General features: G+C 38.9%; 1 protein-coding gene and 1 non-coding gene across 3 annotated transcripts in view; one reads left to right on the top strand and one right to left on the bottom strand.

Moving 5' to 3' along the window:
- The window catches only part of slc12a4 (solute carrier family 12 member 4), a 176,783-nt gene that overhangs the window by 31,814 nt on the left and 118,163 nt on the right, over positions 1-26,806 (bottom strand). For both annotated transcript variants that reach the window (XM_078210918.1, XM_078210919.1), the window contains exons 7-15: positions 25,639-25,880; positions 21,063-21,274; positions 15,640-15,804; positions 12,219-12,317; positions 9,536-9,593; positions 6,753-6,927; positions 5,170-5,288; positions 1,875-1,973; positions 1,227-1,346 (exon numbers count right to left, since the gene is read on the bottom strand). In XM_078210918.1, coding sequence (XP_078067044.1) covers positions 1,227-1,346; positions 1,875-1,973; positions 5,170-5,288; positions 6,753-6,927; positions 9,536-9,593; positions 12,219-12,317; positions 15,640-15,804; positions 21,063-21,274; positions 25,639-25,880 — 1,289 coding nt within the window. The remainder of the gene's footprint in view (positions 1-1,226; positions 1,347-1,874; positions 1,974-5,169; positions 5,289-6,752; positions 6,928-9,535; positions 9,594-12,218; positions 12,318-15,639; positions 15,805-21,062; positions 21,275-25,638; positions 25,881-26,806) is intronic.
- LOC144493276 (U2 spliceosomal RNA) lies at positions 24,066-24,264 on the top strand. Its single transcript, XR_013497717.1, has one exon. It is a non-coding gene; the product is annotated as a U2 spliceosomal RNA (small nuclear RNA).

Here is a 26,806-nt window from a genome sequence, read left to right as displayed (position 1 = left end):
TTACAAAAATACGTAAACAGAGATAAATATTGCCAGAAGGGTATGGGAGCAGGATTACGTTACTGGACTGTAATCCAGAGACCTGAACTAATGATCACTTGATTTTACTGAACACGGCCGCAGATGGAAAATTTAATTTCAGTTAATTAATAAATTTGGAATATAAAGCTAGGATGAAACTACCAGACTATCATAAAATTCCGTCTGGCCCTTCAGGGAAGAAAATTTACCGTCTTTACCAACTCTGATTTATGTGCACCTCCAGGCCCAGAGCGATGTGGTTGGCTGTTAACTAATCTCTGAATTAGCCTCGCAAGCCACTCCGTCATATTCACTGGAGTGGCTCACCACCAACATCAAGGCCAATTAGAGATAGATAATAAATATCGATGAGCACTCACATCCAGTGAATTAAGTGAGAAAAACAAGAACAGGTCTTCAGCAACTCGTACTGTATCATGAGGCTCTGGCTGGGAGTTGTGAATTTTAGAAAGAGTGCATTACTTCATTCCAATTGACATCAGAAAGCAATTGCAGAAATAGTTCAGAAAGTTGTTAGCACAGGATACAAATTCATGATGTTTCAACGATTACCCAATTTTCCTTGATTTAGTTTGAGAAAAAAATATAAACATTTGTATTAGCATTATATTAAACCTTCAGACATGCAAGTTTTGCTTTGATCAGACTGATCAAGAAAATGTGTAATTGAGATAGTAACTGTATTTAAATTCCCCAAAGCAATGTTGCCTCTTCAAATCACATATACTCAGTCCACCACCTGCAATGATCTGATTGGCAGTGGTCACTTCTGTGGCTTTACTTCAGGAAATCTGATCTTGCCATCAATTTTAATGGAGCGTTAACGCAGAAATTTTACAGTTGAAATCAAAATTAGGTGTTTAACTCTTTCAGCAAAGGAAAAGCAGAACAAAGCAAAATTATCAAGACATTCTGGTGTGGTGCTGGCAATAGTCTTCATTAGCAAAGTCACTCACTCTCTAATTTGCTGAAAATAGAAACAGTAGGCATTGTTGGTGTAAATTCTGACCCATCATTTTAAGAATACAGCTCCTGAATTAAATTGTTTTGCTCCTTAAAATTATGCATCTCTTCATGACTCCACAATTATTCAAAAATAAGACCAGAGGATTTAAACTTGAGGAATTAAGAAAATCACAAGCAACACGTGGTCAAGAAAAACCTGCAAACATTTTAGTACTTACCCTTGATATTCAATATATTTGTATATCATTCCTGCAATTAACATAGCCACAAGAGCATAATACCACGAAGAAATGAACATTAGGGCAATGCACATGCTCATACCTAAAAATGACAGAGCCCTACAGGAAAAAAAACAAAAAAATAAAATTTACCTTTATAAAATTGTGCATTTTAAAGACTTAGGTTTAACAAGCAGAAAAAATTCATGATCCAAGAGAATTTTTAAATTACTTCTATTAAGCATCTATTGTGCTGTGATCAAATGACAAAAAACAAATCAAAGCCATTCCCATCCATGTGCACTCGTAACCAACTGCATAAAACTGTCTAGGTTTCTCTCTGCGTATATCTGAATGGTGTAATACTTCATAATCACCACAAATCATCTTCATCTGTAAACTCTGAGGTTAACAATTCAAAAAATATTGATTGAAGGGTAAAAGACACAAATAAAATGCTCATCTGGCTTTTCATTTTATAAAATATTTAAACATATATGGTGGGACCCCACACTATGGTGTGTTTTCTGATAGCAGCCCGCCACCAGTGCCCGGCAGCAGGACCGGAAGATGCTGCTGGTGGGAAGGGCTGGAATATTTTGCCCATAGAGTCGAATATAGGTTTAATGCCTTTTAATCCGTTCTTACCAATGGTAGTATTTAAATCTTGGACGCCAGTTGGGAGTCTGTAGAAGTGTCTGCACCGCACAGGCCAAGTTAACAAACAAATAGCACATTAAGAAAAACCTGTAAAATATGAATAGGAACATTGCTCGTACAGTTATAGAATCAAGCACAGAGCCAAATACTTTGACCTTGGTCACCCTTTCAGAACTGAAAACTTTATGGTTCTCTTTTTCCCCATATAACAGTGAACAACTTTACAAATAAAACCAAAAAATGTGATACATAAATGTTGTTAAATTAGAATCATAGACTAGCTACAGCACAGAAAGAGGGCACCTGGCTTGTTGTCTCTCTGCAAGAGCAACTCAGCTCATCCCACTCCCCTGCCTTTCCCCGAATTGTTTTTTTTTCTATTCAGATAATAATCCAATTCTCTTTGAAAGCCACAACTGAAGCTGCCTCCACCACACTCTCAGTCAGCTCATTCCAGATCCTAACCACTTGCTACATAAGGAATTTTTTCTTCATGCTGTCTTTGATTCTTTAACTACTCACCTTAAGCCAGTTTCCTGATTCTCAACCCTCCATCAATGGGAATAGTTTCCCACTACCTACTCTATCCAGGCCACTGGTGATTTTGAAAACCTCTATCAAATGTGCTCTCAACCATCACGTCTCCTAGGAAAACAGCCCCAGCCTCTCCAATCGATCCACATAACTGAAGTCCCTCATCTCTGAAATGATGCTTATAAACCTTCATGCATGCCTTCACAGCCTTCTTAAAGTTTGATGTCCAGAATTGGACTCAATACTCCAAATGAAGCTGAACCAGAGTTTTCTAAAGTTTCATTAACATCCTTCCTTTTGTGTGCTCTGCCTCTCTTTAAAAATCCCAGGATCTTGTTTCCTTATTAATCCCTTTCTCAACCTCTCCTCCCACCTTCATTGACTTGTGAAAATATATCCCCAGGTTCCTATGCTCTTACAGCCCCTTTTAGATCCATATTTCACATTTTATATTGCCTCTCCTCATTTTCTTCCTACCCAAAAAATTACTTTACATTCCTCTGCATTAAATTTAGTCTGCCGTCTGTATGCCTATTCTACCAGCCTGCCTATGCCCCCTTGAAGTCTATCGCTAACCTCCTCAAAGTCCACAATACATCCAAGTTGTGTGGCATCATCTTAGCTGCTCACATTATCATCCAAGCTATAATTGTAAATTTGGTAAAATTACTTTCCATTTGAACACGTTTTAATTATCCAGCCTTAGAGCTCGATTACTTTCCTTTACATTTATTCCAATTTAATTATTTCATTTTCACTTTCTTCACAGCCATTGTTCTACAAATTCAGAAGCTCTAATTTCATTTGTTTAATACTTTATGGTTTTCTTTTTACAACAATTAAAGAGCTAAGTTAACTGGGGCAAACCATCCGAAAATTCCCCAAAGCATCAGGAACTAAAAAAATGTTGACAGACAAAAGAAACAGCTGAAACGACTGCTCAAGGAACAAAGCTCAAGCACAAACACAAGAGGTCATTCGGAGAGTTTCTCAAGACATGGAACTTAAAAAATCAAAACTAAGTGAAAAGAACAAGGTAAAGAGATTGTGACAGAGTAGTGAGGATAAACTGGCCATCAGAAGGACAATGTGCAGTCTTTGTGAAGTGCAAAGCACAAACTTAAGTGTTACTTAGGGGCTAAGTCTCTATTGCATGTTTTTTACCTCATACTCTTCACCTTTGGACTATTTTGCCATTCATTCATGTTAGCTTGAAGGGTGTAAAAAAATCCACAGTCAAGGGCGTAGGCATCGTCAGTGCAGTAACTAACTTGATTTGTTTAGAATCACATGTTCTAGAGTAACATTTGAATCCCAATATATCATCGCGGAAGCAGGAAAATAAATGTCATTCGAAGCAAAGTTCGATTTTTTTCCCTTCTAATGCAGATTCAATATTTCAGCACTCTAGCTTTTGGGCTCCCTTTCAACAATCCTCCTTGTGCTGTATTCACTTTCCCTGTTTTCTGCATTTGTTCACTTACTCTATTTAACCCAAAAAATCTTTAATTTTCCATTCTTTCCTGGATTTCTCTGCTTTCTTGATTCTTTAGTTTCATTTTGCAGCTTAATTTCAATATCATAACTATATGGTTTTCAACGTGAAATGTCCACGGAAGAAATCTTCCACAAAGGGAGAGCTGAAGTAAAGGAATTCAGCGCTTAGTAGCATATTGAAATTGCTCTCCAAATAGAATCAGAAGCTATGAAACAGTTGTGAAATGTATAGTTAAATTTGGCGTAGATTTGTATGTTGATTGATTGCAGGAAGATCTGAGAGTTCAATAACACTAAGGCAATTACAGCTGTAAGATTAGTTACAATGCCTTCAATCCAGTCACTCATCTTGATTTGACGCTGATCAAAAATGATCATTTTGCATAGGAACAGGAGTAAGCCATTCAGCCCATCGAGCCTGCTCGGCCATTCAATTAGATCATGGCTGATCATCTACCTCAATGCCATTTTCCTGCACTATCTCCTTATCCCTTGATGTCATTAGTCTCCAGAAATCCATCGATTACTGTCTTGAACATGCTCAATAATTGAGGTTCTATAGCCCTCTGAGCAGAGAATTCCAAAGATTCACCCTCTGAGAGAAGAAATTCCTCCTCATCACAATTTTAAATTGCCATGGTCTAATGGTCTAAAGCACAGAATAGAAAACGGGAAGAGTTTCTCCTGTTGCTGCCATTTGTGTAGTTATATTGAGTACTCAGACCAAATTGACCAAGAGAACAAAATAGAAAATGCTGGAAAATCTCAGCAGGTCTGGCAGCATCTGTAGGGAGAGAAAAGAGCTGACGTTTCGAGTCCAGATGACTCTTTGTCAAAGCTTTGACAAACGGTCATTTGGACTCGAAATGTCAGCTCTTTTCTCTCCTTACAGATGCTGCCAGACCTGCTGAGATTTTCCAGCATTTTCTCTTTTGGTTTCAGATTCCAGTATCCGCAATAATTTGCTTTTATTTTTGACCAAGAGAACAAATGTGAACAGGAAATGTATATGCAGTCTTTTATTTACTCACACAGTAATGGACATGTTCTGCCTAGTGCCCAAGACTAGGTTTTGGATATCTCGCAATTAAACTTGAAAGTGATATAGATACTTTATTTTTTTTTAAATAAAAAAGGAAGAAAAATATTTTTAATAATGGAAATGATGAGATGCAGAAGACAGTGAAAGTGAAGACTTTCGAGAAATTAAAATTTAAAATAGTGATCGATTCAAAATGGAAATTTCACTTACATTGAGAGAATGGGAGCCACCATATCAAGAGACGCTATCAGAATTCCAAGTTCAGCAATGATTGCTGTTAAAAGAAGGGCCCAGGTCGGCTCACCATTGACTTTTCCATTGCCAAACACCTACAATATATAAGATACCAACAAAATCTTAAAATTCAAAATCATGAATAGAAAGTCACATTACTATTTCTGATTCATTTCATCACCTTATCAAAAAAGTCTCAATTCAATAAAAAAACACTTTGGTTAAAAAAAAAACTATTACCAAAATTGAAGATGTCAAATACTTGAAAAAATGTGGAAAGCATAAGATAAACGGATACATTTTCTTTACTGAAGCTATACATTCTGAGATTTACTATCTGGAGTCTACACAGCTATTAAAAAGAGCTACATTTTATGCTTTGAAAATTCTTTGATGATTCTAAAAACCTCTATATCCCGTAGAGAAACCAAAATGACAGCGAGGAAGACAAAGACCACACCTAGACAAAGAAGTGAATTTAAATAGCTTTCAAAAAATGTTCTGCATCAAGATTTCTATACCTAATTATTAATCACAATTATGGATATATCTGCTGAGACAAACTTATTGCTGAGAGTGGTTTATTTCTTTGATACAATTAAATAGAAATGGGAAATGAGTTCTGAAGAAGGGAAAACTGAAACTTGTGTGACTGAAATATTACAATAATGCTCTGCTGAACATTTCTGTTTAATTAGAAATTCTAAAAAAATTAGACACTGAAGCTGAAATTCCTACCTTTACAAATTATAGTGAAAAAGTAGACACGAGCTTTTCACATGACATTTGCTCTTATTAAATTTTGCGATGGTAGCTAATGAGCACTCTCTACTTCTACTCAGTCATCAGTTATACAGACAAAGATCAACAATTAACAGCGGAAATAGGGATAACTATCTTTCTCCAATTAATTTTATTAGGGATGAGCAAAGATTCACCATCATCCGGTTTCTTAACTTTTATTTTTATTTTAAAACCTGAAATTTTTGGAATGATCAGTATTTCAATTATTTGAACATGTGGAATGAAGTGCAATGTTAGAGTGTACACAGGAGTAGCCTGAAGATATGTTAGGGAGTGGCAGCCGAAAAAAATATTCTCCAAAACAAACAATGGCTAAATCATTTGTACAAAAATTGCCTTAAAAATATACAGTAAGAAGTCTCACAGCACCAGGTTAAAGACCAACAGGTTTATTTGGCATCACGAGCTTTCAGAGCGCTGCTCCTTCCTTAGGTGAGTGGAGAGTTGGGTTCACAAACACGGCATATATAGACAGAGATGCAATTGCAAGATAATGGTTGGAATGTTGCATTATCTTGCAATTGTGTCTGTCTATATATGCCCTGTTTGTGAATCCAGCTCGCCATTCACCTGATAAAGGAATAGCGCTCCGAAACCTCGTGCTACCAAATAAATCTGTTGGACTTTAATCTGGTGTTGTGAGACTTCTTACTGCGCCCAACCCAGTCCAACCCTGGCATCTCCACATCATAGCTAAAAATATATGATGTAGCAGTAAGAAGGTTTAATCAAAACAAATATATAGCTGTACTAACCTGCAGGAAAGGAATGATATTATCTTTAGCTATGGCTTGCAACAAACGTGGAGCGCCAGTTAAGCTCTGTAAACCAGCTCCACAGGTAGAGAAAAAGGAACCTATCACAATAACCCAAGGAGAAGGCCAGGCCAGAGTACCAATAACTAGATTATTATTCACAGCATCACCATACCTGGGGACAAAAAAGAAATACAAAACAAATTTATTACATATAGAACTTTTCCAATAACAAAAAGGAAACTGGCCTCGAGTGTTAATGGTGGTTGGGCGAAGGGCTGCGAGGGCGGTCGGGCGAGAGCGGTCATGCGGGGGCGGTCGGGCGAGAGCGGTCATGCGGGGGCGGTCGGGCGAGAGCGGTCATGCGGGGGCAGTCGGGCGAGAGCGGTCATGCGGGGGCGGTCGGGCGAGAGCGGTCATGCGGGGGCGGTCGGGCGAGAGCGGTCATGCGGGGGCGGTCGGGCGAGAGCAGTCATGCGGGGGCGGTCGGGCGAGTGTGTGAGGGCAGTCAAGTGTGGGCGGGCGGTCGAACGAGCAAGCGAGCCAGCAGGGGAGGGTAAGTGTGCGAGCATAAGAGAGAGTGGGCATGAGTAAACAGCAGAGGGCGAGCGTAACCAGGAGGGCAAGAAGGTTGGCATGAAAGAGAAAGCGGGCATGTGGGAGAGTGAACAATAGAATGTGTGAGAGAGCTGTTGTCAGAGTGTGCGCATATGAGAGAGAATGCAGTTGAGAGAGAATGTAAGAGCATGTGCGAGTTGTGTGAAAGAGTGTTTGTGTTTGTGTCAGAGAGAGAAAAGCAAAGTTAAAACTTGTTTTTCCATTTTCAAAATATCCAACAATTAGACTTCATAGTGACAATAATTATTTTTCAGTGCCAAGGTGGTACATTGGCAGCAAGTACCACTTCTGAAAATTGTTAAAAGAGACTCTAGCAGTGAATCCAGATTGAATTTAATATACATGGACGTTAATTGGATTCAAAACAAGCTCCCTGTGACTACATCAGAGCATGATTTTGAGGAGAGCTTAGTTTAATTTACTATTCCCTTTTGGGAAGGAAATCTGCTATTCCTACCTGATCTGGCCTACGTGTGACTCCAAACCCACAGCAATATCATTGACTCTTAGTTGTCCTCTGAAATGGCCTAGCATTCAACTCAGTTCCAGGGCAATTAGGGATGGGCAACACATGCTGGCCTTACCAACGACTTCCACATTCCCCAGAATAATTAAACATTTTATTTATCCATTAATGTTCCTGTTCCAAACACAGGCTTCTTTTTTAAAATTGGTTTGCTTGCAAAATATTTATGTTCCTTATGAGACCAGACAAACAAAGAAAATGCAATAAATGACACTTTGCACAAAAAGAACTTTGGAAATCAGCAAAGGAATCATTATATTGACAGCGTGAAACACCCAAGACAGAGTAGATAATTGTAGATTTAAATACCCTGGAGCACCTGGATAAGACACTTATGTCAGACTCATATTTATTGACTACAGCTCAGCCTTCAACACCATTATTCCGACAAAACTCATCTCCAAACTCCATGGCTAGGGCTCGACTCTTTCCTCTATGACTGGATCCTAGACTGCCTAACCCACAGACCGCAATCAGTAAGAACAGGCAACAACACTTGCTCCACAATTATCCTCAACACCCGTGTCCCACAAGGCTGTGTCCTTAACCCCTAACTCTTCTCCTTATACACCTCTGAGTGTGTGGCCAAATTCCCCTCCAACTCGATTTTCAAGTTTGCTGATGACACCACTGTAGTGGGTCGGTTCTCAAACGATGATGAGAGTACAGGAAAGAAATAGAGAATCTGGCGAACTGATTCAACGACTATAATCTTTCCCTCAATGTCAGTAAAATGAAGGAAGTAGTCATTGACTTCAGGAAGCATAGTGGAGGACATGCCCCTGTCTACATTAATGGGGATGAAGTGGAAATGGTCGAGAGCTTCAAGTTTCAAGGTGTCCAGATCACCAACAACCTGTCTTGGTCCCTCCATGCTGGCGCTATGGTTAAGAAAGCCCACCAACGCCTCTATTTCTCAGGAGGCTAAGGAAATTCGGCACGTCCACTACAGCTCTCACCACTTTTACAGATGCACCATAGAAAGCATTTTTTCTGGATGTAAGATGACAAGAAACTACAAAGGATTGTGAACGTAGCCAAGTCGATCGCGCAAAATGCTTTCCATCCATTGATTTGATCTACACTTCCTGCTGCCTCAGAAAAACAGCCAGCATAATCAAGGACCCCATGCACCTCAGACATACTCTCTTCCGCCTTCTTCCGTCGGGAAAAAGATACAAAAGTCTGAAGTCACGTGCCAACCGATTCAAGAACAGTTTGTTCCCTGCTGCCATCAGACTTTTGAATGGACTTACTTTATATTAAGTTGATCTTTCTCTACACCCTAGCTATGACTGTAACACTACATTTTGACCCCTCTCCTTTCTTTCTCCTCTACGTGCTCTATGCACGGCATGCTTTGTCTGTATAGCACGCAAGAAACAATACTTTTCACTGTATACCAATATATGTGACAATAATAAATTAAAATGTACTTCTACTTTATTGAACAATGTAAAATGGAGCTTTTAAAGGTTTGAAAGAGTTATCAATTACTTAAAAAGATACTTAAAGACTGTGGATTAACCATGAATGTTATACTGGATATTGATCTAAAGAGACGCAATAAAAATATTAAACAAACCAAATACATTTTCATAATAGACTTTAGTTCTTTTCAAAATGATTTAGTACTTACTTATCTCTAAGTACAACACCTTCAATACAGGCTCCAAACAACACCACACTACTCAAGTCTGAAGTTCAGTCAAGTGAAATAAAAGTCAATTCAATTAAACTTATGGACTGCTGAAAGTATAATTAATCATCAGAATCGGTTTTACAAGTAAACACCGCTAGATTTGTGACAACGTTATGATGTGTTTCTTTGCCAAAGTGCTTATAATTAGAAATAAACATACAACCTTTTCATAAACAATTCCCCTTGCTCTCCAATTAAATTGTGCACAGCTGTTTCACATGACCAATCTTTTTTCAACCAAGAAAACTAGATGGGGCAGATTAACATAGCCCAAGAGCAGTTGTGACTGTAGTCAGATGTTCTTGGTTGGTTGGGAACTTTAATAAGCTCCAAAGATGTGCGGGTTAGGTTGATTGACCATGCAAAATTGACCCTAGTGCCAGGGGATTAGCAGGATAAATGTGTGGGGTTACGGGAATTAGAGCCCGAGTGAGATTGTGGTAGGTGCAGACTCGATGGGCCGAATGGCTTCCTTCTGCACTTTAGGGATTCTAGGATTTTACATTCTAAGACAAAGAAATAGGCATGGAAAATGGTTTTCACAAACTGGACTAGTGATAGTTTTAAAATTTCGAGAGACCAGGTCTAATTTTCTTTTTCACATGGAATTGTTCATACTTGAAATGCTTTGCCTGGTTTTGTTGTGAATGCTGAAAATGTAGTGACTTTTAGAAAACTTGTCAGGAACACAGATGTACGTATTCTTGTTTTTAACACTGTGCTCATGTGCAAAAGATATATCGGACACTGAGGACCTACAGCAGACCTTCTCCACTAATACTGCTCTGTAACTAATAGAAAATAACATGTTTAGAGAGCCCACCTCCTCTCAAGGTGGGCAATCAAACTGATATCCAGTTTAAGGCATTCAAGCTCCAGTAAATGAATGGAGGTGCCTGGGCTCATTTCCCCTGAAGAAAAGGCTTCGTGAAGATAGCATTCAACATTCTTGAGAGAATCAATAAATTAAATTCCACCGGCATCTTGAAATCCATGAATTCAAATTTGTGTGTTCCCCAAATTAAAAAGGCAACGTATACTAGATTACCCAGGGAAACAATTGCTCAGATCTTCCAATCAGCATCAGGGAGGGCACACTCGCCACTGACTGCAATTTAATCTGCCCACGTACCATTTTAAGATGGAGCCTTTGCACGTTCCAGTCCAGCTCCAACAGGGACGAATAGGGTCAGGTGGCCAAGCGACAGTTCCAGTGAAGCCACGCTGCCTTTTTGCGTCATGAAGATCTGTCTTCAGTTTATTGACTTACAGTTTAAATGGAGTGTCATCCCTAACACTGCACAGCCTCCCCTCACTGTGTTAAACTCATCCCGAAATAATGCTCAATGCCCCCCCCCCCAATCCAAACAATGCTCAAGCCCCCTCCCTTGCCTCTCAAAAATACTCAATTTTCTTTCTTTTCTTTCTCTCTCCTCCCCCACTACCCACGAAAATGCTCAAGCCCCTTCCCTGACGCCCAACGGTGCTGATTCTCCCTCACCAGCAATTCCCTCACAATGCTGACTCTTCCAACAGGACAGGAGCTACGGATTTCAGAATATGGGTTGGGAGGGTGGGTGAGGGTGACCAGTGTCCAGAACAGGGGGAGGGAAGCGAGCAAGCTGGAAGGTGGTGAACACGATTGGGACAAGGATGACCTTTGTTGGGTGGGGCTTGAGGAGTGTGGGCCAGGAGTTACGCTCAGCCGGCTGTATATCTGGTATGAATAGCTTTAAGTAAATCAGTGCAAAAATCTGTGTTTAGTATATGACAATCAACCCAAGTCTCTGTTGTTCCGGCCATTTGCTCCTACTATCACAGGCCATTGTGTAGCAATTTGGACAGGGCAAAACTGCTATTGAGAGTTTAAACTTTCCATGCAAGAATCATTGGAACTTCCTCCCTCCCTAACGGCATTGTGGATCAACCCACAGCACATGCACTGCAGTGATTCAAGAAGGTGGCTCACCACCACCTTTGTAAAGGCAACCAGGGATGGACAATAATGCTGGCCAGCCAGCGATGCCCATGTCCCACAAATGAATTTAAAAAAAGGTTCATCAGGTGCATCATCAACTTAAGTTGAGTCATTCGCCATTCCCCATAATGGAAGATTTAGGCCAAAAAACAATGACTTGTGTTATGACCTTCAGCCATCCCAAAGTGCTTTACAGCCAATGAAGTACTTTTCAAATGTAGGCTTCTGCTATCATGCATACATAAAACATCAATTTGCATGAAGATCAATCTCACAAACAGTAATGTAAAATCAACAGATCGTATGTTTTAGTTACTTCGGTTGAGGAATAAATATTGACCAGGACATTACTTGGGATTCCCTGCCATTCTTCAGAATAGACCTATCTGACAGAGTAGAATGAACTCCCTCAACACTGCATTGGAGAGTCAGCCCGCAAGTTTCAAGTTTCCTCCTAACCTGCAGCTAAATGAACTGTGAGATAATTGGCAAAATCTGAGAAAGGCACACAAACTGCACCAAACACGCCTTACAGGCATCCCAATCTGGAATCACAGGAATTAATTACTATGCCATCTACTTCGACCTTCAGTACTGTATGTTTTGCACTTACAACTATTTGCAATGAAATAAAAAGGATACAAATTAGTGAAGTTGTAGCAATAGCCAAGATTGTACCAATAGGAATTGACTTTTGTGCATCCTTCAGGTCTCCTGATCTATTAGAACCAGCCATGATACCTAACAGATAAAAGCAGAAAATTATATTATATATGATTATATCCAATTCCTTGTTCATCTTAATTTACATAATTGTTATCACTCACAATTTTCTATTATATTTGGTGAAGCACAATGCTCAATATGATACAAAAGGATAGAAATTACAAATAATTTATTATAGCTTATCAAAAAAAATCCAATGCTTTTTTAAAATTACCATTAAATGTAGAGCAAATTTACTACTTACCTTGTGGCAATATGCCAAATAGTGTTCCAATGCACAGCAAATTAAAATACTCCACTTGCCAGTGACAGCTATCCTCCCCAGTGAAAAGAAGAAATTAAGAGGAGTGATTTATACCTGATTATATATTGCAGAGCCACTAAGTCAATCAGTGACAAGAACAGAATGTTAACCCTAGCAGTTGTCTTGGCCAAGAGGCAGGGAACTACAGTTTTGTCAAAGAGCTCTGACCTGAAGCATCAACCTGCCTGTCTTTCACTCAGATGCTGCCTGACTTGTCAGTTTCCAATATTTCAGATTTCCAGCATTTGGGAATGTTTGCTTTTTGTTCTTTGCTTCCTACAGAGACACTGTTGTAATATAAATAGGATATTAAATATTGGGTTTAGCTTTTTTGCATCGAATATATTTCTAATTAAAAAATGCACTGTGCTAAATATTCAGCAGAAGTTACATTCAAGCAGTCTTTGTATTGTGTTAGGAACCATAATTAGAATTGTAACAAAACAAATTAAATTATGTGCAAATGTTTACACTGGTGTTAGTTTTATTATTTGCTTTAGTACTAGCACCAATAGTTTACTTTATAAAGTTACTGGAAATGTGTTTAGATTAGAACACAAAAGAAAATCAGAACACAGCTCATGTTGACCTGGAGGATGAATAGAACTCAATGTTTTTCTCTAAGAATCCAAGTTTGGAAAATAAATGAAACATAAATCGCATGAGCCAAGGATAACGGCTATTGTGAAAATAAACAAACTATAAATGCCATTGCTTCTTAACACACCAAATATATCTCATTAATCAAACCCAAGTATAGCGTTCAAAACACTAGCTGATTAAACTGTAGCACAGGCTTCCTGGACAATTACCAAATACGCTCAGCCTGCAGTTGAGATTTCCTTAGAAACATAGAAGATAAGGGATAGGAGCAGGAAGAGGCCATTTGGCCCTTCGAGCCTGCTCTGCCATTCATCACGATCATGGCTGATCGACCAACTCAATAGCCTAATCCTGCTTTCTCCCCATAACCTTTGATCCCATTCGCCCCAAGTGCTATATTGAACCCCCTCTTTGAATATATTCAATGTTTTGGCATCAACTACTTCCTGTGGTAATGAATTCCATAGGCTCACCACTCTGTGGGTGAAGAAATGTCTCCTCACCTCCGTCCTAAATGGTCTATCCCGAATCCTGACTGTGACCCCTGGTTCTGGACTCTCCCACCATCGGCAACATCCTCCCTGCATCTACCCTGTCTAGTCCTGTTAGAATTTTATATGTCTTTATGAGATCTTCTGATGTTTGAGCTCAGTACCAGAAACACATAAGAAATTATTGCACAAGAATGTGTGAAACAATCTCCAAGTGTCAGCCTTGAAAGTATTTAGAAATTATTCACAAGTTAAATTAAAACTGCATTTCTGTGACATTATAAAAATTATAGGGCTATCTGCATTTCAAAGGACTTGGCAGTAGCAAACAGTACTGTGCGCAGTCACTGGCTTTGACCATTAAATTCAATAGGGAAAAAACTGCGGTGAAATGGGAATAAAATGCTTCAGTATTATGAAATAGAAGAGGTCACACACTGACATAACACCCTATATACAATGTTTGGGAGCACACTAAGTGCAATGGAATGGAAGTGCATGGATTGAAGTGTGTGTTTTTTTTCCAGTAGCACTCATCAACATTGAGGGGGCAGACTTTAGACTCTGCTGGAGGAGGCCTTCCAGACAGCAGCATCATTAAAGGGGCAAGTGCAGTTAAAGCTCTATGTGAGAGTCAGATGACTTTGGCTTTTTGAGTTCAGAAGGCCTGGATATTTAATTAGATGGTTTCAGATGACGTACATAAATTTTAAATGTATTTTGTGATTTGCAGATCAGTGCTCTCTAAGTTAGTTTATACACCTGGACCCTGTGGGTAATTTTGAACTAGTCGTCAGTCTAGAGTGGCAACAGAATGCCAAAGCAGCAATCCAAGTACCTGTATAGTCCACCGTGGAGAGAGCTGATAAAGTGATGGCACCGTTATACCAAGCATTATATCGTGAGAAATGGGAAACAAAATACATAAACAATAAAATTAAAGATGGTGTAAGTTAAGTGTTGGTTTAACAGGTCTCTTATGTAACTACGTATAGAACTAACAAGCATATGATTGATGAGAGCGAAAATCCCTACTCTGCTTTCAGGAATCAATTTTCCGTAGCTAGGGAGAGGCCTAGCTAAATATCTTCAGCAGCTATCAAGGCGGCTTTTGGTTGTTTTCCCTTGTTTGTCTCTAAACAGGTTAAATCACAAGAGAAGGGGTGGTACAATTCTGAGCATGTTGAAAATCAGTAAATGAATGGACCAACAATGTTCTGTAATAAACACAGAAAAGGAAAAGCTATTTTTAAAAAAAATCCATCGAAGATCTTCCTTGAAAATACCAGCCTCCTGCTGCTGAAAGCAGAAAGCGCAAACAATGGACCTGGAAGGCACAGCACCAAATTCTTCTCGAAATTCCAGATTCCATCAGGAAGTAAAGCAGACGTCTGACTTTTGTCTGCGAGCAATTTCTGTGGGGTTCAATCACCTGAAAAGTTGTGCAGTAAATCCTGCTGTAGATTTGCTTAGGTGTAGAACAGAATCAAATGAGTAGCGGTCAATTTTCTTGTGCGTGACACCTACTTTTCAGACACTGGTTGCTAAACCCAGGAAAGAAAATATGCTTTTGGTCATCATTATGAAAAATTTCAATATTGGAAAATGAAACACTTTTTACATTGTGCATCAGCATCCAACACGTCGCAATCCTAGCCTCAGAAAGGCACTGTCTCTTCCCATTATATTAATCACCGATACACTTCTGTCGATTTAAATTTAGTGGCAAACCATGCTGTTTTTGTTGTGCCATGTTCGTTAGAAACTGAACTTTGCCTATCTAACCTTATTTTCCACAGACCTTTATAGTCAGCTTTGTCCCACCAGTCTAGATAGAATTTGGTTCTCGACATGATACTGTGCTAATTCACACTGCAATATCAATCTTTTCAAGCACATTATTATATGTTATTTATTATAGTAATTCAAGTTTCCTCACCAGTTACTGAGGGGAAGAAGATGCCAACCATCATTGTGAAGGTAGTTGTTATGTCTGCAAAAACATAGACTGGCAGATTTCTTTTTGATCCAGCGGCTTCAACAGATGATAAAGAATGCTTTTGGAGTATCTCCCCTTTGGTCAAGTAGCTGCCCCATAGATTTTCTACATGAAAATTGAAGAAGATTAAATTGTGAAATTTTGACTGCAGCAATTGAAAGGAAGTAAATTCATCATGTGTAAGAAAGATATAAAAATTAAACTTTGCCCATCATGTATTATTAAAAGGTTAGACATTTAAGAAATTGAAAGTCTGTACAATTCAAAATATTTAAATGATGACTTTATACAAAAGTCACTTGGAATACTGTTGGGTTCAAGGCTCAAATCTAGATTTTTGGAAATTTTTGAAGTTAGTAATGAATCCAATTTTTAGCAGTACTGCAAAAAGTACAGCTGCTATATGAAATATGTTTAAATAAACTCGGACTGTAAAAAAATGAGACAGTATGGTACATTGTGTGTAAACATTTGTATAGTTACATTATCCAAAATGCAGTACGAGAGTTACTCATCTGTTTGACAATTATTCCCAGACACATTAAGTGAGAATGGAAACATTAGTCAGAATTTTCCAGCAGTTCCCGCCCCGCCACCGCTGCAAGTGAGGGCAGAGAATTTGGTGCTTGGCCAAATTTCCATTCACTGTGGTGGAATCAGGAAATCCTGCCTGCATGAACAGCCGGAAAATTACGCCCAATATGATTTGTCCCAATTTAATTAATCTAACTTGGGATTGTAGTAAAGCATTTTCATATACCTTCAGCGTCACCAACACTTCTAACTTCCAAAAAATAACTGCACAGCCTTCTGCAAATACCAAGCTGTTTCTAATATTGTGCAAGTAAGTGTGGTAAAACAATTGTGACTTCAATGCTTTCCAGCCCATTTTCTATGTAGCTTTTTAGATAGATGGGAATTTGTGATTTAGACTACAGCAACCTAATGGTTGTTTTAAACTTACATGGGCAGTACAAAAGTGTGTGCAAGATGACATAATCATTGATATTCTCTGCTACATAATGTAACAAGAAAGTTATGATAAGGTGTTCTGCCTGCTGGTTCGGAGTATAAATGTACAGCTCAAGAGATTCTGGCTTGTCGTGCCCTCTGCTGAGTTACCTAATCTTAACCAATGCAATTCTCTTCAGTACTCCTATATTAGGGAGAAAAAAATAGATTAGGGTTTCACTCCTGATCATGATCCAGCAACCTCTGATGGAAGTATGTCTACGTGATCATCAGGTGTCAAGAGGATTGGCTTATGTTTTCAATGCTCCCGCATTATCAAAGATCACACATAAATAATGGCAATTTAGTCAGGACACCAGAAAACATGTCCAGTACCTCAGCATATCCCTAACAGCAGTCTTTATGGAGGGAGAAAGGTGGCGGATTGGTGAAAGCAGTAGAAAAAAATACAAGTATGACAAGAGCATATAGTATTTTCTAACATTCTGGATGGTAATCAAGACTGTTATAGATGCACATAGTATAGGTCAACTTCTTCATTGGCATTTCATTGTAGATTTTGAATGGTGCACAAGGACGCATATAAGCGATCATACTAAATATCCAATAGAGGAAAAAAATAAGATAGGTAAAAATATTGTGATGGTATATTGTGATCTAGTTCAAACTTGCGCTCAAACCAATTTGCATAATCACAAAAGTAAAATCTTGTATCAACCAGCACATTCACGCAGCATAATAGAACATATAATTATTTCCTTTAAAAATAGGCCTTGCTTTATTTAAGAACGCTAACCTGATGCACTTTTACCATCACAAAAAAGACATTTTAAGCATGTCTTGTTCCTTGAGGCGGCCTAGTGGCTAGCACTGCTGCCCCACAGTGCCAGGGACCTGGGATCAATTCCAGCCTTGAGTAACTGTCTGGGTGGAGTTTGCACGTTCTCTCCATGTCTGCATGTGTTTCCTCCAGGTGCTCCGGTTTCCTCCCACATTCCAAAGATGTGTGGGTTAAGTTGATTGGCCATGCTAACTTGCGCCTTCATGCCAAGGGGATTTGCAGGGTAAATACATGGGGTTACGGGGATAGGGCCTGGATGGGATTGTTGTCAGTGCAGGTTCAATGGGCTGAATGGGCTCCTTTGGTACTGTAGGGATTCTACGATTCTGTGAGTCTATGACTTTAAATCACTGAAAATGACATTTAAAGAAAACTACACAGAAATGTTTACTAGTCTCGTTTGCCTAGACTAGTTAGTTTTTTGCCAAAATCCCAATTTGAAGAGGCTCCTTGAAAGGTCACAAACAGGTGTAATCTCGAGGTACTCATTATTTTGATTTGGAAGAGTAATCAGTTTTCTAGATGGGGTCAATTTCCAGAATTACTCTTTTTTAATCCAGGGTTTAAGATCGTGGAAACATTATTCATGCTCGATGCAACATGCAAAAATGTTGACTTGGCTGCTATCAGATGAATTGCACAGGACCAGTGCAAACTAGCAGATACTCTCGGCTGTCGAGTGAATTACATCTAGGTTTCAAGTATTACCATGTCGGAAATACGAAAATATACAAAATTATTTTAGATAATTTGATGTCATTTACTTGGGTGACACGGTGGCACTGCTGCCTCACCGCACTAGGGGCCCGGGTTTGATTCCCGGCTTGGGACACTGTCTGTCCGGAGTCTGCATATTCTCCCTATATCTGCGTGGGTTTCCTCCAGGTTCTCCGTTTTCCTCCCACAGTCCGAAAGACATGCTGGTTAGGTGCATTGACCATGCTAAATTCTTCCTCAGTGTACCCGAAGAGGTGCCAGAATGTGGCGATTAGAGGATTTTCACAGTAGCTTCATTGTACTGTTAATGTAAGTCTACTTGTGACACTAATAAATTAACTTCAACGTCAATATAGCCTGGTTTAATAAATTCTGAGAGTCATATTTTGCTGCACAAATGAATCTAACTACGCTATTAATTAGACTTGGATTACCGGCTTAATTTTAATTATATTTTACATCACAAACTAGTAATCTGGGCCAGGGCTTTTAGGATGGTGGAGTTTCCCTTATGCCATTTGTATTAGTGGCGAGCACTAGCCCCCCCCCCCCACGGTACTGGCTGCCCACAGACATCTAGGCCGCGATTCTCTGATCCCGCTGTGAGGGTTTGCACCCCCTTGCGTCTCCCAGCGCCGGATTTCCGGGAATGGTCGGGGAGGCCAGTGATCGGGCTGTGGGGGATGGAGAGCCAGCATTGTGGGGGTCACGGGGCTGGCCAGCAATTGGGAGGATCTGAGCACTGACAGATCAGTGCATGCACAGTGGCCCGCTCAGCACTCTGACTTCAGCCTTTCCAGCAGGGATAGACTCCGCCCTCTGAAATTTAATGTTATTCATGCCGGTGGTCTCTGCAGTGCACAGAGTGTGGGAGATTCTTCTCTGGACTCCCACTGAAAAAAAACCAGCGTGAATTATTCCAGTTTTCATGCAAATTTGACACTTAGAAGTTTTTTGGGGAGAACTCCACCCCTATGTTCCAATGAGCATTAATTGATTGGAGGTGGCACTTCCTTCTCTCAGTCAGGGCATGTCCCACCTCAGAGAGGGGGCAGAGGAAGAAATGAGCGGTTGGTGGAAAGGCCTGGGGGTAGGAAACACACACAGAAGCCAGAAATGATTCAGGGCGATCCAATGTTGAAAGGAGGCTGTCAATGGAGGCAGCTCTCACCCTTCCTGTATCAGGCCTGAGTAGGGTCACTTTCCAGGCTTCCCCTTATTTCTGGACTTCTGGCTGCCTGAAAATTGAAGATTGGCTGGCCAAAGCCTTGCCTGCCCCATTGTAAAACTGCAGATTGGTGCAGTTCCCGCCCGGAACCAAACAGCTCAAAGACTGAGAAGGAAGTGTAAATTAAAGTGAATGAGTTCAACAGAAAATTACATATAGAAAGGAAAATAATGAGTGAAAGAATGATTGAACTGAAAGACAAGAGACAGTACAGAAATGGTAAGTTTTTTTAAATTTTAAAAATATTTAGTAATTAGACATTAAGGAAGAAACTACACTTCCAATAGTTCATATTTGGCGCCATAGAGGTTCATTCGCACTAATTAACACAACACAATGTTGAAAGAATGCACAGATCTTACATGGCTCCAAACAGGCCCCTTGTGTCACTTCAGACCAACTCCTAGCCTTCTGTGCCACATTTAGTACCTATTGCAGGCAACTACAGCAACTTCACATGTCCAATATATTGCAACTGTAAGACAATCCTCAAGATGTTGTTTTTACAATATTAACAGTGGAGTGTCCTAAACAACAGCTTTTAGATCTAATCGTGCCTCAGCCTTTGCCTGAATTTGCTGTAGCCTTTGTGCATGAGTAACAATGAGGCCTATTACCCTTGCCATTATTCTGCCAGTGGATTATGGACAACTGTGACAATTAAATAAAAAACAAAATTAACCCAACAGTGGCACAACTTTGGGACAGGATTAGTATGAAAATAAAAAACTGAAAATGCTGGAAAAACTCAACAGGTTTGGCAGCATCTGCGGAGAGAGAAATTAAGTTAATATTTTGAGTCTGTATTACTTCTTCAGAGCTATTTTAGTAAGTAAATGTTTGGTTTACATTTGACTAATCTGAATTTGGCCATAGCAGACAATAAAAAGTTGTTTTCTTCATTTTGAATGGCAAAATATGCTGATATTGTGCACAAATGTCCATCAGGCTGCTTACAGTTAATTTAAAACAAGTATTTATTTTAGTTCATTTGATTAATGATGAGTGGACTGTATTATAATTGTCATCTGATGAGATTTATGCATCAAGTAAAGTTTACAAGATGAAAGGAGGCCCTCTAGTGGATCAACACATATTAAAACAAATAAGGCAACTATTGGGCAAGAAATTGTACTTCCTACTGCAAGAATCTAACTTTGAAAATATGACATTCTTCACTATTTCAAGTATACACAAATCATTCATTTCCCTTAGTCATACAAATAGAGTCATAGAGGTTTACAGCATGAAAACAGGCCATTCGGCCCAACTTGTCCATGCCGCCCTTTTTTAAAAAAGCCCTAAGCTAGTCCCAATTGCCCGCATTTGGCCCATATCTCTCTATACCCATCTTACCCATGTAACTGTCTGAATGCTTTTTAAAAGACAAAACTGTACCCACCTCTACTACTACCTCCAGCACTCACCACCCTGTGTGAGAAAAAAATGCCCCTCTGGACACTTTTGTATTTCTCCCCTCTCACCATAAACCTATGCCCTCTAGTTTTAGACCTTTGGGAAAAAGTAGGGGAGTCTAAAACTAGAGGGCATCGGTTTAAAATGTTCCATGAAATGCATTATTAATATAACCAGTTTTATACAAACCTTTTATTCTCCCACTTGCTACACCTGGAATTCCTTGGATTTCTGAGACATTATTTTGAACAAAGTACTCATCACAAGTCGCTGTTTGATTTTTAGAGTTGCAGAACAGGTCCCACAATTTAGTCGTTACTGTCACATTGTTTTCAATTGTGGTTTTGGCACAAACATCAAACAGATTTCTGGAGAGAGTTCGATTTCCCAACATGCAAATCCTAAAAAAAACAAGATAGCATTTTCTAATGTTGCAATACAACTTTCATTAAAATTGGCTCTTGCTGATAATACAATAGTATCAAGCACTATGCAGCATCAAACTCATGCTCACGAATGTTTTTTACAAATTCAAAGCTTACTGTTCTTCTGTCAAAGACAAATATTATTTATTTTTCTTTAAACTAATTCCAATAAGTAAATTATATATTACAGCATCTAAAGGAGGCTATTTTGCACACTTCTTCAAAGTAGCTATCCAATTTTTCACACTCCCTACACCCATAGCCCTGTCAAACTTTTTTTCCCTTCAAGTATGTTTCCAATTGCCTTTTGAAAGCTAAAACTGCTTCTACCACCCTTTCAGGCAGCGTATTCCAGATCCCAACGAGTCACCTTGTAATTTTTAACCCCCTTTATGCTGCCTATGAATCTTTTCCTGAAAGCCTCCAGCAGAGTCCTCCACTTACTGACTATTCTGCCTCTAGAAATGGTTTCTTATTTATGCTTATCCAAATGGATCAAGATTTTGAACACCTCTATCAAATCTATCTCTACTCTGAGGAAAACAACTTCTCTATTCTCACCATGTAACTAATCCTTTTTCCCCAGAGCTATTCTGGTAAATATCTGGATGAGTGCAGATCCACCAACACATAATCATCCAGAAGAATTAGAACCCCAATCTGGCCAACACTTTGAACATTCACTCCTTCCATCATCACTGCACTGTGGCTATGGTATGTCATGATGTGGAGATGCCGGCGTTGGACTGGGGTAAACACAGTAAAAGGTGTGGCTTTTGCTACCAAATAAACCTGTTGGACTTTAACCTGGTGTTGTTAAACTTCTTGCTATGGTATGTACCAGTACAAGATGCAGTGCAGCAACTCATCAAGGCTTCTTCAAAAGCACCTTCAAAACTTGCAACCTCTAATGTTTAGAAGAACAAGAACGGCAGACAAAGGGATCATCACTTGCAAACTTCTCTTCCAGTCACATAACATCATGACTTGGAAACATATTGCTATTTCTGAATTGTCACTGGGCCAAGATGCTAGATATCCCTCCCAGAGTATCCTCTCTAAGAGTTGCAAAACTAGTTCATAAAGGCAGCTCAGCACCAACTGAAGGCAATTTGAGATGAGCAATAAGAAATCCTGGACTTACCAGTAATGTCCAACAAATGTAAAAAACACTTCTGTACCCTCTCCAAAACACTCACATCCTTCCTAAATGTAGTGCCCAGAATTGGGCATAACAGTCCAGCTACAGCCAAAAAAATATTTAGTGTAGGTCTAGTATACATCTTGCCTTTTGTACTCTATGCCTCTATTTATAAAATCTGGATTCCATATCCTTTATTAAATTGTCCTTCCACCTTCAAATATTGGCATACAAACACCCCCATGTCTATGCTTACATTCTGTTTAAAACTGCACCATCTACTATGCATTGCATCGCTCATTTTTCCTACCAAAACATATCACCTCTCACTTTTTTGCATTGATTTTATTTACTTGTGTCCACCTACTCTATCAGCTCACCTATGTCCTCCTGAAGTCTGTTACTTTTTTCTCCACTATTGCACTTTCAAGGTTCAAAACTGTAAATCTGTGCCCTGTACCAGCAATGACCCTGGTACAGAAGCATGGGGAACTCGATTGTACCTCCCCTTCAGAACAAAACAAAAGTCATTCACCACAACCATCTTCTATCCCTTCGGTAATTTTATATCCAGCCTGTCTCTGCTCCATTTATCCCATATACTTCAGTTTTGCTAACAAGCCTAAGATGCGGTATCAAATATATTATCAATTATCAAATATATATCAATTATCAAATATAATTTTGAAGTCCATAAAACAATAACTTTTTAAGAAATCCATTCATGGGATATTGGCACCATTAGCAAGGCCAATTTTTAATGTCCATCCCTAACTGACTCTAAGAAGGTAATGGTGGGTACCTTCTTGACAACCAAATAGCTTGCTAGGCTATTTCAGCAGGGAGTTTAGAATCCACATATAGCTATGGACCAGGACAAGGATGGCAAACGTCTTCCTTAAAGGACATCAGTGAACCAAATAGTCTTTTTTATGATTATCCCATAGTCCAAATTTATTTAACTAACTATACTTAAATGTCCCAGCTATTGTGATAGGATTTAACTCATGCTTCTAGGTCATTAGTCCTGCTTTCTAGATTTCTAATCCGATAACATAACCATTATCCTACTGTTTCCAACTCCATTGCCTTCATCTATCCTGTGACTGCATCAAATAACTCAATCAAGTTCATCAAACATTTGCCTTTAATAAACCTGTTGCAGCTTTCATTTAAGAGTGCACAAAAAACACAATTTCACCAAAACTAAACCTGTGTACACTGAGAATAGCACAAAGAAAATATTCTGCTACAAATTTAATCACACAATCCAAGAATGAATCATAAAGTCACTTAGACAAGTCAAGTCACACCTGTAACTGGTTCCCAATAGTGTTGGTGAATATTGTTAAGAAATTAGCTATATACCTTGTATACATATACAATTAGTTTGAAATAAATAAAGGAATGGGCTAGTGCTTTAAGTTCATTTTCACTGTTTCAGTTATGGAAACCAGGCGAGAGGAATCATATTCTTAGATAAAGCTGACTAATTTGAATGAAGGGCCATATTTGGAAGAGATTACAAGTGATATGAAGAGGTGTTAAGATTTTTCATTTAATCTAGCTTGCTGAGGCACACATATTCAGTAATGTGTGGGAACATTAGACGTGGCTGCAGTAAACATCGCTTCTCAGCCTTTTGGCTAAGATCAAGTGTAGTATCGACATGCTGTGCTTGGTTGAAGTCATTAGGTTACATTTAAGCTTCATTTGAAGCAATTTTTAAAAGCGGCATCTCGGCCTTTTGGCTAAGATGCAAATGAGACCAAGCCTTGGAGGAGGAGCTATGCCTACTCCAATCAGCTTGAATCATGTAGATCAAGCCCAAGACAGGAGGTGAGAGCCCTGTCTTGTCAGCTTGGATCGGGAATATCTCAACTTATTGAGACTCTGAATTGGACTTGATTTGATTGAATTGGATTTTAAAAAAACATCCCAATATAATGGTGTAAAGCCAGAAACATTGGGAAGGTTCATCACAGTGGGCAGTGGAAAAAGACTCTGAAGGAAGACTCCAGTCAAACATTCCTGAGGGTCCAAGAATCCGAGAAGACCAGAGTACTGAGAAGAAATGTGGAAGGATAAAGGAAAAGCTGCGCATGCATACCAGCCATCTGGACTGGTACCTGCTATCTGTCATGGCCATGTGTTTTTGTTGGATAATTAGAAATGTCATATCCATTCTTAAACACTTATTAAAAACTCAATATGCCAACAGAAATAAAAGCAGAAAATGCTGGTAAAACTTAGCATGTCTGGCAGCATCTATAGAGAGGGAAACAGAGTTAACATTTTGAGTCTGTATGATTCTTCTTCAGTCATTTGGACTCAAAACATTAACGCTGTTTTTCTCTCCACAGATGCTGCCAGATCTGCTGAGTTTTTCCAGCATTTTCTGTTTTTATTTCAGGTTTCCAGCATCTGTAGTATTTTGCTTTTATACCAAAATGCCAGCATAAAGCGGACTCAAATCCTAATTGATTGGTTAATTGATTGGTTAGTGATAACTCTTAAGTTTAACTCAGTATATTTCAAAGAGTAAAACTTCTGCAATATGCAATGAAGAACTACTATTTTTAATTTGATTGGTGCACTTATACTTTAAAAAAATGCAACGATGCTTGACAATACTGCCAGCTTATTAAAAACAGATATTATGATAGTGCATTGATAGGTTTCCAGTGACCTTAAATACCATCATATTCAAAGTAACATAATAGTTTAGCAACACAGTTGCTTTGTCAGTATTCAAAATTGAGGTGTTTATTGCTGTTTGTTACCTGGTACTTCTGGTATTAGAAAAACTCCACTTATCCTTACAATAATCTTTCTTGAATTATTAAAAATCTGCAATTATATTAACTAGTATAAGTGCTGCAGATTGCTATATTTTCATTCTTTAATTTCACAAGTATATGCAAAGAATGTTCTAATTAAGTACATATATGCATATTAAATAATATTTAACAGCAATAATACTGTTATAAATTACATCTCATGACCTGTGAATGATAATTGAAGTGAATTAGGCAACTCAAAATACGTCTGTCGCTGGTTCCTAATAGAATGGATGAACATTGTTAGAAATGAGCTATATACCTTGTATATGTATTACAATGACTCCTATATACTATAGGATAAAACATTTCATATACATATTATATAAATAATGACTAACAGCAATACTAATACTTACTGAAATTCTGGAGGACGGATGGCTGATTTGATCACTCCCACATAGATGGACAATATGGATAGTATCACACAGACCAAAAATAAAGAGGCAAACTTATTAACATATTTGACGCCGATGAAAACAACCAAGCACATCAAAGTGAGGAAAATTGTCCCATAGATTCTCATGCTGTTAAGCATAGCACTGGTTTCTTCATGTGGTTCAGATGGTGTAAATATAGCTGCTGAAGGAACGATGTAGGCCTGCAAAACAAAGTGAACCAGTCAAGTTAAGACAAATAACTTGCAGGCAATGGAATAAAACAAATAAATTAAAAAAATAAAAATACTGAACAATTGATAGGTTAAGATGGGAAACTGGACTTGGCATCTACCACTGGCAAAGACCAGGTTACATCACAGATAAAGCTCCAGAAATCAGTGGGCAGAATAAAGTGAACTGAGATGCTTGTTATGGTAATCTGCTTTTTTGCCTTCACAGAATCTAGATTCTCAATGCGTTGTGAGGAGGAAAATCGACCCTCAGGTACTTCCTAAATCTCTGAAGCTACCTATTTAAAAAAAAAAAATCCCCTGGTCCAGATGGGATTAGCATTGGTTATACTAAACCCCAGTTTCAGTTTGGCGGAAACTGACAGCAATGCAGGTGGCTATCAGAGCATCTATATTGTAGACTCCAGGGCACTGTGATCTGAGCAGAACAAAATTAGCTCAATATATCCAAGCAAAATTCACTACAAATAGATTCAATGGGACAAATTCCAAATTAAAACTTCAATATAATGAAATTTGACACGTAAAAGTATATCGTTAACCTCTGTGGGGAAAATGGTTCTCTAACCTCAGGTATAGGAATGGAGATTTTATTTTACAGCTCTCTATTTCTTTTCCCTCTTCATAGTCAACAGATTCTCCAGACAGAAAGAGGAGGAAGGTCTACCCTCAAATATTGTCCATGCTTTTGAACCTGCCTTTTTAGAAAATACCATCTAGCAATGCAGATAGGAATAGCAACTGCACCCATCTCCAACCACTAACACCCCTCCACCCCATGACATAGCCAATACTGCATTTATCTCAGCTGGGTTTAATCTAAAACACAAGTGGCCATTCTTAAAATACTCAGCTGTCCAATAAAGCAGGACATTAAAGTTGTGGTCAATCTTCTT

The sequence above is a fragment of the Mustelus asterias genome, chromosome 4, assembly GCF_964213995.1.
Source record: "Mustelus asterias chromosome 4, sMusAst1.hap1.1, whole genome shotgun sequence".
Classification (NCBI taxonomy): domain Eukaryota; kingdom Metazoa; phylum Chordata; class Chondrichthyes; order Carcharhiniformes; family Triakidae; genus Mustelus; species Mustelus asterias.
This window is presented reverse-complemented; position numbering and strand designations above follow the sequence as displayed.